Genomic DNA, 15,819 nt, shown 5'->3' with positions numbered 1-15,819 from the left:
TGTCAGTTTTGCCAGTTCTGCATAGTCCATCAATTTTTCTTGCCATGATTCTTTAGTTGGGGTTTCTTCAGTCTTCCATCCTTGTGCTATTAAAACTCTCGCGGCCGTTGTCGCATACATGAATATATTTTTCAGCTTTTTTGGCAGATCTTTCCCTACAATCCCTAACAAAAATGGCTTCAGGTTTTTAAACAAATGTTAAATGGAACATTTTCTTCAATTCATTGCATATCATTTCCCAAAAATTTTTGATTACATTACAATCCCACCACATATGATAAAATGTCCCCTCCTTTTCCTTACACTTCCAGCATATATTTGAACTAGTTTTGTACATTTTCCCTAACTGCACTACTGCTCAGATTTGACCTCCCCATACTGTCCCCCCTGCCCCAACCTCCAACTTTAAAGCTGCCCAGGGAGGCACCAGATGTGATTGGACCAGCAGCACTGGGGGCTCTTTCCTGAATTTAAATCACTCTCTTTGAAGCAGCTAGTGTGTTTGCTGAAAACAGAAAGATATTCCTACCGTGGATAACAAAAACTTTGGGTTAGGGCAGGGGCAGTATTTTGATCAGGGAAATGGGGGGGGGTGCATTTGAATCAGGGGAGAGGGTTAGCCACCCCTTCCCCCAACAGCACTGCTCTAAATTTAGAGGGCCAACCCCAACACCCTTGGTGGCTGCTATGAGGTGACAGTGAAAGCATTGGGAGACCCAGTTACTGATCTCCCACATGATTCTTCCAGCTGTTTTGGCTGTAAGAATCGAGCCCACCCACCTGTTTCTGAATGAGTCACTTTGCTGAGTGTATCTTGCTCTATCATCAGTGCCAACCTTCCTACTATGTTTTGGTTTGATCCAACTGCCGCCCTCACCTGCCTAGGCTTCCCACATGCTGTTTCCCTGACTGGGCTGCAGATTCTCAGACTCACATCTTACCTTGTTTGACAGTGGAATGGATTCTCCCTAAAGGTGATGGACTCTCCTTCCTTGGCCATCCAATCTCTCCTCAAAAACCTCCATCTGTAATGGATGCTTTAGTTTAGATTCCTGCATTGCAGGGGGTTGGACTAGATGACCCTTGGGGTCCCTCCCAACTCTACAATTATAATAATTTGCCTCCTGCCATCTCAACATGTAGAAATGTAGCCAAAGCAATGGTGCCTGATGACACTCAGCCTAAAGGAAGGCAACCCACAGAATGTAACTCAACATGTCAAGTTCTTGGAGGGTGAGTAATTCTGGGACAGGAGCAGTTAAATGATCTAAGTACCATACAGGCAATTTGCACATAAGGCAGCTCCGCGCAAATGCAGCTTGAACCACAGAAGGGAAGAAATGACCTCACTGCACTTTAAACCACTGATGTGAATGTACCTTGAGGTCAGAGCAAAGTGGAAGCGATCTCCGCATTCACAACAAACCATTAACTGTGGTTTACTCTGACGTGTGAATGCTGCCAGTGCCTCAGGCGTACAAGCGGCCCTGACTGTGGAACCAACTGTTCTGGAGTCCTCCTGGGGAGAGAAGCTGGTTCTGCTTTCTGTTTCAGTGATGTTGTTTGTTTTTATATTCTACACCACTTAGAAATGTTTAAAACATTAAGGGGTTTATAAATGCTTTTCAATAAGTACCGTAAATTTCGCTCCGTAACACGCAGATTTTTCCTCCTAGAAAGTAAGGGGAAATGTCTGTGCGTGTTATGGAGCAAATGCCTACAGATGGCGGGGGAATCTGCTGCAGTTGTGAGTAGTCCGTGGCTCGCTTTGAAACAGCAAAGCGGGTGTAAGCGGCTCCTGTCAGCGAGCCGAGCTGGGGAGGAGGGAGAGAAGCAGAGCGGGCTTGGCTGCTTTAAAACAACCCCGTCCTCTATGTTCCTCTCTCCTCCCCACTGAGCTGCTAAGTAGCAGCAAAGCTTTTCAGCCAGCCTAGCCGGGAGGAGGGAGAGAAGCAGAGTGGGGTTGGCTGCTTTAAAACAACCCCATGCTCTCTGTCCCTGCCTGCAGTTTTTTGCTGTCAGATTTTGGATTAGCCACTGTAGGGGCTGTGTGTGTGTGCTTGAGCTATCGTTCTCCTCCTCCTGCTTCCCGTTCACTCTCCCTGCGCTCTCCCTCCGACTTTAGAATTGACACTCTGTGTGTCTCTGTGTGTGTGAGGGCTCCTTCTTCTCTTGCTTCCCGTTCACTCCCCCAGCGCCCCTGCGACTTCCAGCGCCCTGCGACTTTAGGGCCAGTTCTCTCTCTCTGTGTGTGTGTGTGTTTTGACCTCACTGCGCTTGTTGGGGGAGAGTGTTGGTCGCAATTTTTCTTGATTTGTCTCAGAGTGGTTACTATCATGGTTTCCTTGCCGGGGAGGAGGGAGAGACGCAGAGCCTGCTTGTTCTAAAGGAGCAAAGCCGGAGAGGAGCCTCTCCTGCATTATCAGCAGCATCCTTTTCCACACCCCCCACTCGTGCTCCTTGTCCCTTGAGTTCTTTTCCTTCCCTCCCCACTTAAAACGTGGTTACAAAGCACGGATCCACATGGATCCTCAGGATTTTTGCACTAGGTCACCCCAAATTAACCATCAGATCACATAGCATATCCATGGCTACAGCCTGCACCAAAAAACACACGCACCCACTGTTTCATGGGGCCGCAATGGCGCAAAAACGTGGTTACAAAGCATGGATCCACATGGATCCTCAGGATTTTTGCATTGGGCTACCCCAAACTCATCGTCAGATCACATGTCTGTGGCCACAGCATGAACCACAAAAATCATACATCCACTGTTTCGTTTAGAATATTTTTTTCTTGTTTTCCTCCTCTAAAAACTACGTGCGTGTTATGGTCAGGTGCGTGTTATAGAGCGAAAAATACGGTATATAGTGACAGAACCAGGCTCCCTTCCCAGGAAGCCCAGATATTAATTCTAGTATTAGTGTTTGAGAAATGTTATTATATGCAAGGTGGCCCTCTCCTTTTTTAGGGCAGGGGCGAAGAATCCCAAGGGCCGCACTCCCTTGTTGCCTGGGGGCGTATACCAACAGTAAGCATGGCCAGAGGCAAACGCTTGACTTTGTACATTAGGCTACATTCCAGCTATGCAAAAGCTGCACACAGACCCATATGCACACATCCCTCAGGCAAGAGGCATCATCACAGTTTAAAAATACGTTCTAGCCCGGCAAAAGTATTCAAGGAGTGCACACAGAAGACCCACTGTCCTGGGGAGAGTGGGTGTGGCTAAGGGTCATGACCTGGGAGAGTACCGACCATAGCAGTCAACTCCTAGAGGCTGTGGGGGCTTCAGCCCTCACAATAAAATGTTTGAGGGGGCCAGGCCCCCAGAAAGTTGATGGGCATTGCCACTCAAATAGGGTGTGTGCACTGTGTCATGTGATCGATTATGTGGGGCGGGGCTTACCTGGGCCCCCACAATATTTTATTCAAGTTGGCAACCCTGGTACCGACAGTACCTAGAGGGCCATGGTCAGCCCTTGATCTGCTGGCCCTATTTTAGGTGTTTGCATTATTTTGCACTGGAAGGTGCAAATTAGGACCTTGATGGCTGGTGGCTACTCCATGTCACACTCTGAAAAGAACAGTTGGTGTCGTTTGGATCTGGCTATTTCTGAAAAAGCCATTCATAATTGTGGGCTCTGCTGCTGTTGGGACTGATTCCCGTTTGCTCATTACCTGCTCAGCTTTTTAATCTGTAAATGAACGTATGTCAGACAGAACAAATGTTGTTCAGGCACAGGGCTGTTGAAACAAACTGTGCAAAGTTGTATCTAGAACAGTGGAATGGGTGAAGCGCTGTGGCAAAGTACAACAGGTACAAAGAGGCCAGCAAACATTTTATTTGTCTGTTTATTTGAAGTCTGTAACCTGCTCTTGAGGCAACAGGCTCTCAGAGTGGCTAATGCATACTAAGAATAACATACGGTAATACAAAATAAAACAGGGGCAACAGGAAGAGATAATAAAAGCTGGAGTATAGTCACCTGAGGAAATGCAAAGGAACTGAAAGGATGTCAGATTTGGTACCAGGCAGGCTTCCCTGAAGAGAGCATTCCAAAGTTGTGACGGGGGGGGGGGGGGGAGACTCAGAAGGCCCTATCCTGGAACATTCCCATCCCCAATTGTGAGGGCTGAAAATCTGAGGATACTTAATAGCCAGGCAGATGCCTGTTACTGTCTGCAGCAAAAATGCCTTCTTTTACGAAGCAGTTGGTAGTTGCACAGAACCACCTGCTGACAAGGCAGCCTCTGGCCTTTTGAGAAACTGGCTCTCTCCATCCCATAACAAAAACCTATGCCAGGTTTCTCTGTGTGAGTCCCTGGAAATTGATGGGCTTATGCATGTGTATCACTTGCTGAAGGATGCAGACCTTAAAAATGCAATCAGAAGAGGGGTCAAGCAAGGCCCCTCAGCACAGAGAGAAACGGCGAGAGTTGATGTTCATTCGTGTGACGCCAATGTGCTTGAGGGGTGTGGACAAGAGGAACGCCATCTTGGGTGGGATGTTACACAGCAGGTCAGAGTCCTCTTCACAGCCCTCCAGCTCGAAGGTGGCGTCATCCAACATCTCCTTGTGTTGGTGACAGGCCTGTTCCACCTTCAGCCGGTGGATCTGAGCACGCAGGCCCATTAGTTGCCGTGCCAACTGGTGATCCAAGGCCTGCATCTCCCGCTGGATAGAAGCAAAAGAATAACCATGAAGCCTGAGAGGCAACACATACACACCCCATAAGAAAATTAAAAGAGCATGGCTGGATCAGAAAAAGGCCATGTCCTGTCCTGAGTCCTGTGGAAGTGTCTTTGAGAGGCTGGTCAGACCCTGAGGAGGAGTGTGAGGAGCTTGGGGAATTGGAGGACCCTGGGGAAGGTGGGGTAACCCCAAGAGACCTCTGATCTCAAGGAGGTTCCCAGTGGGTTACAGAGTGGAGATCCTCCCTCCCAAGGATGCTCAGGCAAACTCAAAAGTGCCTCCTGTCACCTCCCTCCCAAACACACCCACCATAGCTGATCCAACCAAGGAGGTGGTTCCTCCCGTTACATAGAAGCTAGGAGCAAATCGGATGCCAAGTCAACAGCCACCCTGCCTCTGTCACCTAGGAGGCTGGCATGCACAAACCTCACTTAGCCAGCCCACCAGAAGGAGCACCTGTTTGCCTGGGACTCCAACTGCTTGCTGTCCAGCTAAATGCTGTGCCCGCCTTGCCCTTCAATGGAAGGTGCAGGAAGTGTGCCACTCGTTGGTTCAGTGTCTTAGGGCCCATCCACACTTTAGCTGAATGTGGACTGTGAACCCCTTGTTCCTCCTTTAATTCTTATATGTCCATGCAGTGTTCTCCTCCAGCTACTGCTGTCCTATAATTTATCATCCAGAGATTCCCTATGCTTTGGAAATCGAAACAGGACATCAATTTCATAGGGAATATCCAGATTTAGGGAGGAGGACATGTGGGAAGGCAGCAGTTGGAGGAGGGGGAATTAAAGGGGGTATAAGGGGTTCAGAGCCCACATACAGCTGACATCTCTACATTCACAGCAGCTGCTGTAACTCTCCAATGGCATACCCTCCAACCTTAATGAAAATAGGAACGTTCCCATTCCATAATGATAATTTTATTATTTATACCCCACACATCTCACTAGGTTGCCCCAGCCACTCTGGGCAGCTTCCCAATAAAACACAATAAAACATTAAAAAAACTTTCCCTATACAGGATTGCCTTCAGACAGCTTGAGGATCGGATAACTCCATACCCTCCAACATTTCTCTGATGAAATTAGGGACATCCTAGGGAAAAGTGGGACATTATGGGATGAAATAAGACCGGGGTGGCTTCTCTAAATCAGGGATGTCCCTGGGAAATAGGGACAGTTGAAGGATCAGCAATGGTTTGACTTAACCCCCAATCTTCCCTTGTCTCTCGAAGCAGACGGGTGACCACAACAACAAGTCTTAAGCCAAAAATAAGCACACACACCCCAATTATTATACACTGCTGTCAGGACAAGCCCTACCATGAAGCAAAATGAGCCAAGCAGCTGAAGCAAAGTGGTTAGTTTATTTGAATTATTATTGTATATTTTTACTACTAGGAAATGGGAGACACTTGTGGGATTTTCCACCTCAGGTGCCAAAATAACTTGGTGGGCTTGAATTTTAGGGACCCTGATGTGTGTGTGTGTGCGTGCGCGCACACACACACACACACACACACACACAATGTTTAATGCTGTTTCTCAAAAAGCAAAATATATTGGGCTGGCCCTGATTGCTGCAGGCGCTACACTGCCTTCTAGATACTGTAGTTTCATTTATCCGTCTACGTATTCTCTATATATTCATTAACTTCCCCCTCTTCCTCCAGCAACACAGAACGGGGTGTGTTCGTTACGTGGTTAAAGATATGCTAGGAAATCATAACTGTCTTACAGCAGTTTACCAAAAGCTCAAGACAAACCTAGCAAATACACTGCGTGAAAGGAAAGACAATGCAGGACAGAGTTCAGTTGGTCTTCATAAGTGTACATTGATCATTGAGTTCACCCGCTCCTCCACTACAGTGCAGCTTTATGATGCTGGGGCTAATGAGAGTTGTAGTCCCAATTATCTAGGTATCAGGTTGAGGAAGGCTGCTGTAGAGGTGGGCTAAAAGTTGTGAAAAAGGGCAACTCCAGTAACTCACTCTACAAACTTTAAGCAGAAATTTGAGACAAAACAGGTACCAAGAAACAGGGACTGTACAGGGAGCACCTACTGGTATGTACCTGGACTGTACTATTTCACTGCCTGAAGCTTTAAATATTTTAGCTAGAACTGAAAAAGACGGTCAGATGCAAGTTGGCCGGTGGAGTGAGCCATGCCATAGAAGACCACTGGGGAGGTCTTGCCAGGACGCAGCCTTTGCAAAGCTTGCGGCCACCGGTGGTGGAGGTGCCTCCTCTGCCTCACTGCTCCAGACTTGCCCCTGAGGGCTGGGGCTAGTTCTTTCTGCCTGCTGCTCCGGTGCTCACATTTTCCCCAGAAAGGTTGGGAAAATACTCACCAGCTCCATCCTGAGCCACTCCAAGGCATCACCAATGGTGGGGAACCCACAAATGGTCTTCAAAAGGACAGGGGCCTGAGAGTCCTCCCCGGCTGTCTCCCCACACTGCTTTTCTGGCAGGGTCCTGAGCCCGTTCCGCCAGGAGGGGCTTTGCACGCGGGCCTTCCACTCCAGGTAGGAAGGGCGCCGGGTCTGCAGCTTCAGCTTTGCCGTCAAGGCCTTGACGCTGTCCAGGTTCTCTGCCTCCATGTTCTCCTCCTCTTCCCCAAACTCCTTGAACCTCACCAAAGACATTGCAGAGGTGTGCAGGCAAAGGGCTTTCTTTCCAAGACAGACCGACTCCCTCAGTCACCCACTCGCTCTGTGTCATATGTGTCCGTGCATAGAGGAAAGCTGTTTATTCTTGGAACAATAAAGCCCTGGCAATAAAAGAAAGAAAGCAGGAACTTTAATTATCCAGAGGTTAATGGGAGGCCTTTTCTCTCTCTCTCTTTGGTCCTGACTTATTGTCTCCAACTGGGAGGAGACACCCTGTTCTTTGAAAGGAAGTTTCAATGACATAAAAGACAGCGAGAGTGTAAAGCCATTAATCCCAACAGCACTCCTTCCTTTCCTGACTCTTACTGTCAGCAGAGAAAAAGATATGGGTCCTCCACCCAGGTCTGAAAAGGAGCCAAGATCGAAAGGTCACTCCAGAAGATTCAAGGGCACTTTATAGCAAAATCGTGCCCTCGTTCAGCTGGCATGTCAGTAAAATCAAGGTGAGATAGTGGATTAGCAACATATTCAGGCAACTCCCCTCCAAAGGCTTATTGTCCCTCTGCATTGTGGCCCTCACCCAGCTTGCTTATGTTTTAATATTCCTTTTAATTACAGCATAGCACCACCTGCTGACCAGTAAGAAAATAGCCACTTGATGCACCTCAGTGCAGCATAGTGTTCACCAGTGAACTCTAGCACACTTTGAGTTACCTATACATTGCAGTCATGCATCATGTGAGAACTAGCAGAGCACAGACACCACCAGTAGCAATTTCTATGTCTAGGGGAACAGAGAACATTGCCTTATTTCTGTTTGGTTCCATGCATTGGCCTCAGAAGTATAGAGGTTCTGACCCAAAGCAAGTGAGCAGAGCAAGATGGGGTGAAGTAGAGCAAGGTCCATGTTCTGGCAAGGCAAAAAGTCCAGAATTCAATAGCACCCTGGACAGCTCTATGCATGGGTCACATTGGATAAGCAGGAAAAACATAGCCAGATATTGGTCCAGCACCAGTGGACCTCTGATTGAGCTTTAAATAGGCACCGTGGGTCTCTCTGAGCTGCCAGCTGCACTCTCTGTAGGAAAAGCCTCTTTGTTTAAAGGGGCCCAGTTGGCTCCTGCAACGGTGTGGGGGAGACTGGGGTTCCTATAGGGCAGGGGTGGGGAATCATTTTTGGCCTGAGGACCACATTCCCTCTTGGCCAATCTTCCAGGGCCCATATGCCAAAGGTTGGTTGTGGTCAAAGTGAGCACAGAAACCACATCCATTCATATGCCACACAACACACACACATACAGCACAGCACAGGCACATGCATGCATATCCACAGACACACCTTCCTCCCCAGCAATTAGGCTTAGGAAAAAGCATTCTCTGTCCAGCCCTCAAGGTAGGCGGTTCAAATCCCCGTGACGGGGTGAGCTCCCATTGCTCTGTCCCAGCTCCTGCCAACCTAGCAGTTCAAAAGCACGCCAGTGCAAGTAGATAAATAGATAGTGCTGTGGCAGAAAGGTAAACAGTGTTTCCGTGCGCTCTGGTTTCTGTCATGGTGTCCTGTTGCGCCAGAAGCAGTTTAGTCATGCTGGCCACATGACCTGGAAAGCTGTCTGTGGACAAACACCAGCTCCCTCAGCCTGAAAGCGAGATGAGCACCGCAACCCCATTGTCGCCTTTGAGTGGACTTAACCGTCCAGGGGTCCTTTAGCTTTTTTTACCTACAGGGTGAGAAGTTTTGCATTGTTCTCCCTGTTCCCAGGTTTGGTGAGGCCACTTAAATTCCAGCCCCCAACAGGCATGATATGGACAGGGATGGGCTCTGAGGATGCCCACAACAAGTCTCTGCAGGGCCTCTGCAGAGCTCCCTTTAGTCCAGGGGTTGGCAAGGTTTACCTTGCCTGGGCTGGTTCACTCCAGCAGAGATCCCTCTGTGGGCCAGATTGTGTGTGTGTGTGTGTGTGTGTGTGTGTGTGTGTGTGTGTGTGTGTGTGTGTTTGTGTGTGAGCGCCTGCAATTTCTGGTGTCTGCATTTGCGCAGATGCGATTTCTGGCGTTGTGGAAGCGAGTCCCCGCACCATGCTGTGCCAGTTTAGTGCAGCGTGTGGGGACTTGCCGAGTGGGCAGCTCGGTTTGGGGGTGGCTCCTGGGTCGGTTAAATGACCCCCATTGGCTGCTTGTGGCCCATGGGCCTCAGGTTGCCTACCCCTGCTTTAGTCCCCTTCAGCTGGGCCATAGGGCATTTGGTCAGGTCAAGTTAAGCTGGTGGCTTATTTGCTGCTAGAGCACAGCTGCACTGCATTTAAGGTGGAACAGGAAGCCTGGACTGAAGGGACAAAGAAACAGAACAAGAAGGATGTCCTAAAGCATGGCAGAAAATGGCCAAGCAGTGTGCTGGTTCCTTCAAAATGTCCAACATTGCGCCTTCCAGATGTTTTGCACTACAACTCCCATCATGGGGCCAAAGGTAGTTGCAGTTAGGAGGACCGCTTATTGCGTTGCCAAAAAGAAGGAAAGGCATCACTAAAAAAAGTGTGTGGGGGGGGGTTAATTTAAAATAAAAATTATGCTTGTACGCATAAAATTTGCATATGCTGATTTACACATACTGTATGTGTGTGTGTATATATATATATAATATGCAGGTTTTGGTGTCCTCGGGTGTCTTCCCGTGTAAAAGTTGGGGTGTCTAGGCGACGTTTCGACGAGGTCTCACTCGTCATCTTCAAGATGACGAGTGAGACCTCGTCGAAACGTCGCCTAGACACCCCAACTTTTACACGGGAAGACACCCGAGGACACCAAAACCTGCATTCCTGTACCCGTGAAAATCTACGAAAGCATATATATAATATATATATATATGCAATTCTAGAAAGAATAGTTACATTTCCATAGAAATACAGTACATCTCACCATAGTGACTTGTGTGCCTGCTCAGTCTGCTGCACTGGGGCTGTGGATGGACAACTCTGAGCACCCTCTCTCTTTTCTTATGGCTCCTTATCTTTAAACTGGACTTGGATGAGACAGCTGTACAAACAGAGGACTGTGCCCTATAAAGAAGGACACCCGGACACCTTAGTTGAGTCCCAAACATCTGAAGGGCACTGAGTTGGCAAAGGCTGATTTAATACAAGTGTGGTTGTACACAGTCTTGCATAGGTTTGCTGCAGCTTCAGATTGATCAGACAGGTCATTCCAGGCACCATATTGAGCACAGTTAAGTCTCCAGCTTCACATTCTGCTAAGGAGCAAGTCCCATTAAACTCAGGGGGATTTACTTCTGAATAGACATGCGCTCTAACCACTACCCCACCCTGGCTCTTTAAATGGTCTTCTGCCTCTGCCACCATCAGCTAAGGTTATAGCAAGCCTAAAGGCGGTGAAGTTGGGTCTGCTGCCTACAACAGATGGAACAGAGCCTTCAGGCAAGGGGGACTAGGGCATTTCAACCTCCCAGCACAGCATGCAAGAGACTGGAGAATGGCCAGCTTGGAAGGAAGAAACTTCAAAGGGAGAAGGCAAGTTGAAATTCATTGCATTTCAATTCCTCAAGGGGTTCCACCTTATCACTTGTAGACTGAATCGGGACAAAGGATTTTTTATCACACTACCTCTGCTAATTGACTCTTGGATGCCAGCAGCAAGTGGTTTAAGGTCACTGTTAATGCAATTTTCACTGCTCTTTTCTGCATTTTATTTCCCTCTGACCTCACTGTTTACAGTCTACCGCCCTCAAAACGAAGCAACCTAGGATAAGATTTCATGCAGCTGATGAAGTTTATGCCAGAATAAATTTGTTGCATCGGTCTTTAAGGTGCCACAAAGCTCTTTGTTTTTGCAGCAAGAGAATAGCCCAGCTACCCCTCAGGAGACCAGGGGCCCTATTTTCAATCTCTAATGTGCTGTAGGGGATGAAATCTTAATATTGTTGTATGCTACCCCAATCTTCGAGCTGTGAGAGGTGCCTACCCCCAAGATTTGTGTTTCTTTGGGGGAATAAGGCACAGCGGAGACTGTGGTGTCTTTATGATATATGGTTCATTTACACATATATACAACCTGAACCTACAATGGAGGGGCTCACAGCATGGACACCCCAAGAGGGTCTTGTTTGTACCACAGCTTTGGATTCAAACAGAATCATTCTACTTTGACCCTCTCTCCAGCTTGCTTCCTTTACCAGCCTGCAACCTTTCCCCCCCTCCAGGTCAAAACCCTACTTCAGACTCTGGCTTTGTCTTCTAACTAATTCAGAACTGGAGGGGCCCCACCAACTTTGCATCTGGCACAGAACCTTTGTCTTCTTAGTGGCCCATTATCTTTCCTTAGGTCTCTAAACGGCTCATCTCCCAGGTGATTACCTCATGAGGAAACTAATCTGGCTTATTTATCTTTTTAACACTTTCTGGGTCCAGGGATTAAGTGTCTGGCACCCACAAGCTCATAACAATATATTTGCACAGCATGAGGGTTTTGTTTTGCTTTCTTGCAGAATATTTCAGTAGGAAAGTTAAGGCTCTGCTCCATTTCTCTCTTGTTGAAAAGTGTGGATAAAAAGATGGCTTAGCACACCAGTCTGCAGAGCTCTCTCCCCCCCCCCCCCACTGCCAGAGTTTCACTTCCTGTGGTTCTCTGTGTATCTTCAAGCCCCATTTCCCCCACCATCTGCCTGGAGCCCATCAAGGCACCGGGAGGGGGGGGTATTGTGGTAGTTTAATTGCACTGCCAGTTTATCTAACGATCGTCACCTATCAAGTCCCTTGACAGTGGAAAAAATAAATAAACGGAAAAGAAAACATTATAGCCAGGCTACCTTAAACCCAATATCCTCCCTCTCTCTCTGCTTCTCAGCCTCTCCCACACAGCTATGTGTGCAGTTCCTGTTGCATGCTCTCCTTTTTTTCCTCTCTCTTTCACAATCTAAGAGCCAGCATGCTGGAACTCCTCAGCTATTTTGAGAAGCAAAACAGCTGTTGAAAGGTTTCTCAACAGCAGCAGCAGCAGCCTCCTGCACCTCTCTCTGGCCATGGCACTTCCAGCAGGCCCTGCACATGCTCAGGCTCTGCATCGTGTCCCCCTGCGGTCCTCCTCACTTGGGGCTTGACCCCCGACTTCTGCCAAGCAAGATCTCCTGCAGGTTCTGACAGGGCTCTGCTTCCAAATCCAGCTGTCAGGTAAGGGAAGGGGGGCACCCACTGCAGGGAGCACCCCTTTGCTGGCTTTTTAAGAGGCTGTTTTGCTCTGTCTAAGTATGATCCCCAGAACCTCTAGTTAAATGCTCCCAAATGGCAGGGCTGGGAAGATGACCCTGCTGGCCAGAGGAGATGAACTGGCTAGGTGGCTCCAAGGTCTGACTTAAATTCACATAAATCCAGCTAGTAGCCAAGGATCCTTTTACGGCCCTCACTTTAAAAAATGAACACTGGCCCACCTTTCAGGGCTGTGTCTGTTCTAAGGATTGCTGTGATAAACGGTGCAGGCTTAGCACGCATTGTGGACCCCCAGATTGAATGCAATCCACCAGTCAGGCTGCCAGCTTTTCAGCAGGGCTCTGTAGCTGTGGATTTAACCCATCATATTGTACACCTGTTAGCAGGTGATGCTTATCTCCATTGTGTTAAAAGCTTTGTTAAAAGCTGCACTTCAAGCTGCTCTGAAAGGCAAAAGAACGGACCAGGCTGCTTTTCTTTCTTGGTCAGTTGGCAACTCTACCCTTGGCCCACATATGGTGGCATGCCCAGGGATCTTGTGCCCCTCTTCCTTTTACTGGCGTTGCAGGAACAGGACAGGCGTGCTTGGCCGCCAATCACACATGATGGAAGCCTAATGTATTGCCTTTATGTGAAGAGGAAGGTAGGAATCTGCAGAGTGAGACCATAGGCCCATCTTGCTCAGGATTGCCTATGATGATTGAGGGGGGTTGCAGACAGGGGTCTTTCTTTCCCAGCCATCCTGAGGATACACCTAGGACCTCCTGCATGTGAAAAGCAGGCTCTGCACCTGGGCAGATTTTGTTCCAAATTTGGATTTCCCATATATTGTCATTTTGGTTTCTTTTTAATGTTCAAAGCGGCTCTCACAGGAAAGCGTTTTAAAAGTCAATAAGATTCCACAACATTATAAGGAAGTTAAATAAATTCATAAACACATGGAGCATTGTTAAATATTACTGTTACTTTTCCATCCTTTCTTCCTGTGCCTTCAAAGCAGAAGCATGGCATGCAAACACATTGAGAGCAAGCCTCACTTAACACAGTAAAGATCAGGGCCCTACCTAGAGATGGAGGGAACAGGCTGCCTCTGTCAGCAGATTTTGGGTGTCATGAAAGGGTAGAAAATGAATTATTAGCCGGTGTCTGCCAGGGAAGGGGAAAGATGACTTGTGGGATTGTCGGCTTCAGGTTTCCCAATATTCCAACCAGCCTTGAGGCCTCTTGCACCTTGAATTGGGGAGTCATTTGCTGCTTTCTTTCAGGCAGCAAAATGTCTTGAGATGGCCCAGGTAAAGGTTCAGAGGTTTGCACTATAGGCAGGTGTAGCCTTTCCTGTGGCTTTATCTCCACCCTGGGATGAACTACATTTCTTAGTTTCATTTATTTAGCACACCTTTAGCTGTGAGGGCTCTACAGCTCTTCTGGTTTTATTTATACCTTTTTATATCACATCTCAGCCCAGATCACCTGGTTGGGAGCAAGGGAAGCAGGGACCAATCCCTCCCACCCCCACCAAAGCCAGACTGTGCTGTTCAGGAGGAACCTTGAAGGCCAGAACTTGAGATAAGGAAATTAAGCAGGTGACGAGGCTTTTCTCTATTGCTTAATCTCCTGTTGGGAAAGGGAATCACATCTCACATGTTTCTGTATGGTGAGTGGCTGTCAGAGAAGCACGTATCTGAACTGGAGTCACTTTGCATGATTTGTAAGTGCCAAACAATGACTTTCAAAACAGTCTTTGGAATGTTTTAGGAATCTGTCTTTGAATCCTTGTTTCGTTTTTGGCACATTAATCCCCCGGAGGCATAGAAATTGTGAAAACGTTTGAAGCAGGCTGTTCCATTTTAGCTGAAATATCTGAGTCAGGCTTCTAGCTGAGGGACGGAGGGGAAAGGACATAGACACACCAGTTTTGCTTCCTCCTTCTTGGAAACAATGTGTTCACCATTTTGTTTTCTTTTTGAATATACCCTTTGAGTCTTATTACTTAAGCAAATTTGCAGGGGTTCTGGAGTCAAGCTGAACAGCAACACTATAGCCTGAACTGCACCCAGACCTTCACCTGAGTAACAAGCCTTGTCTGAATTCCATGTAGATATTTGAGTACAGTGGTACCTCGAGTTACAAACGCCTCAGGTTGAAAATGCTTCAGGTTACAAACTCCGCTAACTTGGAAGAGTTACCTCGAGTTGAGAACTTTGCCTCAGAATGAGAATGGATGTGCTGGCGGTGCAGTGGCAGCAAGAGGCCCCATTAGCAAAAGCATGCCTCTAGTTGAGAAGTTTCAGGTTAAGAACGGACCTCTGGAACAGATTAAGTTCATAACTAAAGGTACCACTGTACTACCATCAACAGAGAAACATGGAACAAAGCATCAGAGAGGCACCTCTATCTTTCCTTTCCTTTCGCAGACTGCTGTGATGTTGCAGCCCCCTGAAAATAAGACAGCACAGCATCCAACTTTCCTCTTCTTTCCATTGCAGGGCTGCTGTGTCTTTTAAGAACAGAAATTTGGCAGCCCATGCTTTTCTCATCCGTCTCCCTGCATACCAGGGGAGAGTATCACCTGCTGAATAAAACTGGTAATGGGAAGCCCTCCTGTTTCAAACCAATAGTTCTTATATTGCGATTCGTTCTCAAGCTGGGAAGGTGTCCCTTTTGCTGGGTTCTAGCTTACTATTGTCAATCTATTTTGGTTATTTTATATGACGACTATAAGCCCTTCCAGATGTGGAAATGTTCAGGGAGGCAGGAGAGGATATATTGTTTAATGATATCCTTTCCAACTTGAGTTAACAAGTTCTACAATTTAGAAGAGTAACATTCCCCTTTTTTAAACTTGCACAGCGGATAGCGTTTGCCAGGCCTCTATAAGCCTCTAAAATAAGTTTCCTGGTAAATTCCCCTTTATTCCCTCATAAAAAGGTAGACACGACAGACTCTTGTATAAAAGTATACAAAATAGTTTACTCACATTCTGTTCACAAATGGATCCCAGAAGGCAGACTTATGTTACAAAATATGTACACCTGGAATCTATCCCATAAAGAGATAGCCCCTTTGTTCTCTCTTGGCTGGAAGCATCTTAGAGAGCATCTTAGGCTAAGCAGATGTTGCTTCTTCGACAAATGGAGTCAGAGAGATAGATGGCGGCCTCCGCTGAGGTATGTTGTTACCTGCACAGGTAAGGCCACATCCACATCTAGTCACATGCAGAGGAAGTCTGTCCCAGCCCAGAAAGAAATAGGAAGTTCCGACTGGCTAGTCCAGACATCCTCTTTTTATGTCCACTCTAGG

At 47.5% G+C, this 15,819-nt stretch overlaps 1 protein-coding gene across 5 annotated transcripts in view; it reads right to left on the bottom strand.

The window, feature by feature from the left end:
• Positions 1–3,838: 3,838 nt before the first annotated feature.
• Positions 3,839–15,819, bottom strand: part of FAM167B (family with sequence similarity 167 member B) — a 17,509-nt gene continuing 5,528 nt past the window's right edge. For 3 of the 5 annotated variants that reach the window (XM_083751962.1, XM_083751960.1, XM_083751961.1), the window contains 2 exons: positions 7,049–7,467; positions 3,839–4,680 (listed from right to left, as the gene is read on the bottom strand). In XM_083751962.1, coding sequence (XP_083608088.1) covers positions 4,417–4,680; positions 7,049–7,342 — 558 coding nt within the window. In that variant the 5' untranslated portion in view covers positions 7,343–7,467 and the 3' untranslated portion in view covers positions 3,839–4,416. Of the gene's footprint in view, positions 4,681–7,048; positions 7,468–10,219; positions 10,360–12,740; positions 12,963–15,819 lie in introns of all 5 variants that reach the window. The other 2 variants (XM_083751959.1, XM_083751958.1) reach the window with 2 other exon arrangements.

This window comes from Podarcis gaigeae (genome assembly GCF_964106915.1).
Source record: "Podarcis gaigeae genome assembly, chromosome: 8".
Taxonomy (NCBI): domain Eukaryota; kingdom Metazoa; phylum Chordata; class Lepidosauria; order Squamata; family Lacertidae; genus Podarcis; species Podarcis gaigeae.
Note: the sequence above shows the minus strand (reverse complement) of the source record. Positions and strands in the feature narration are given on the sequence as shown.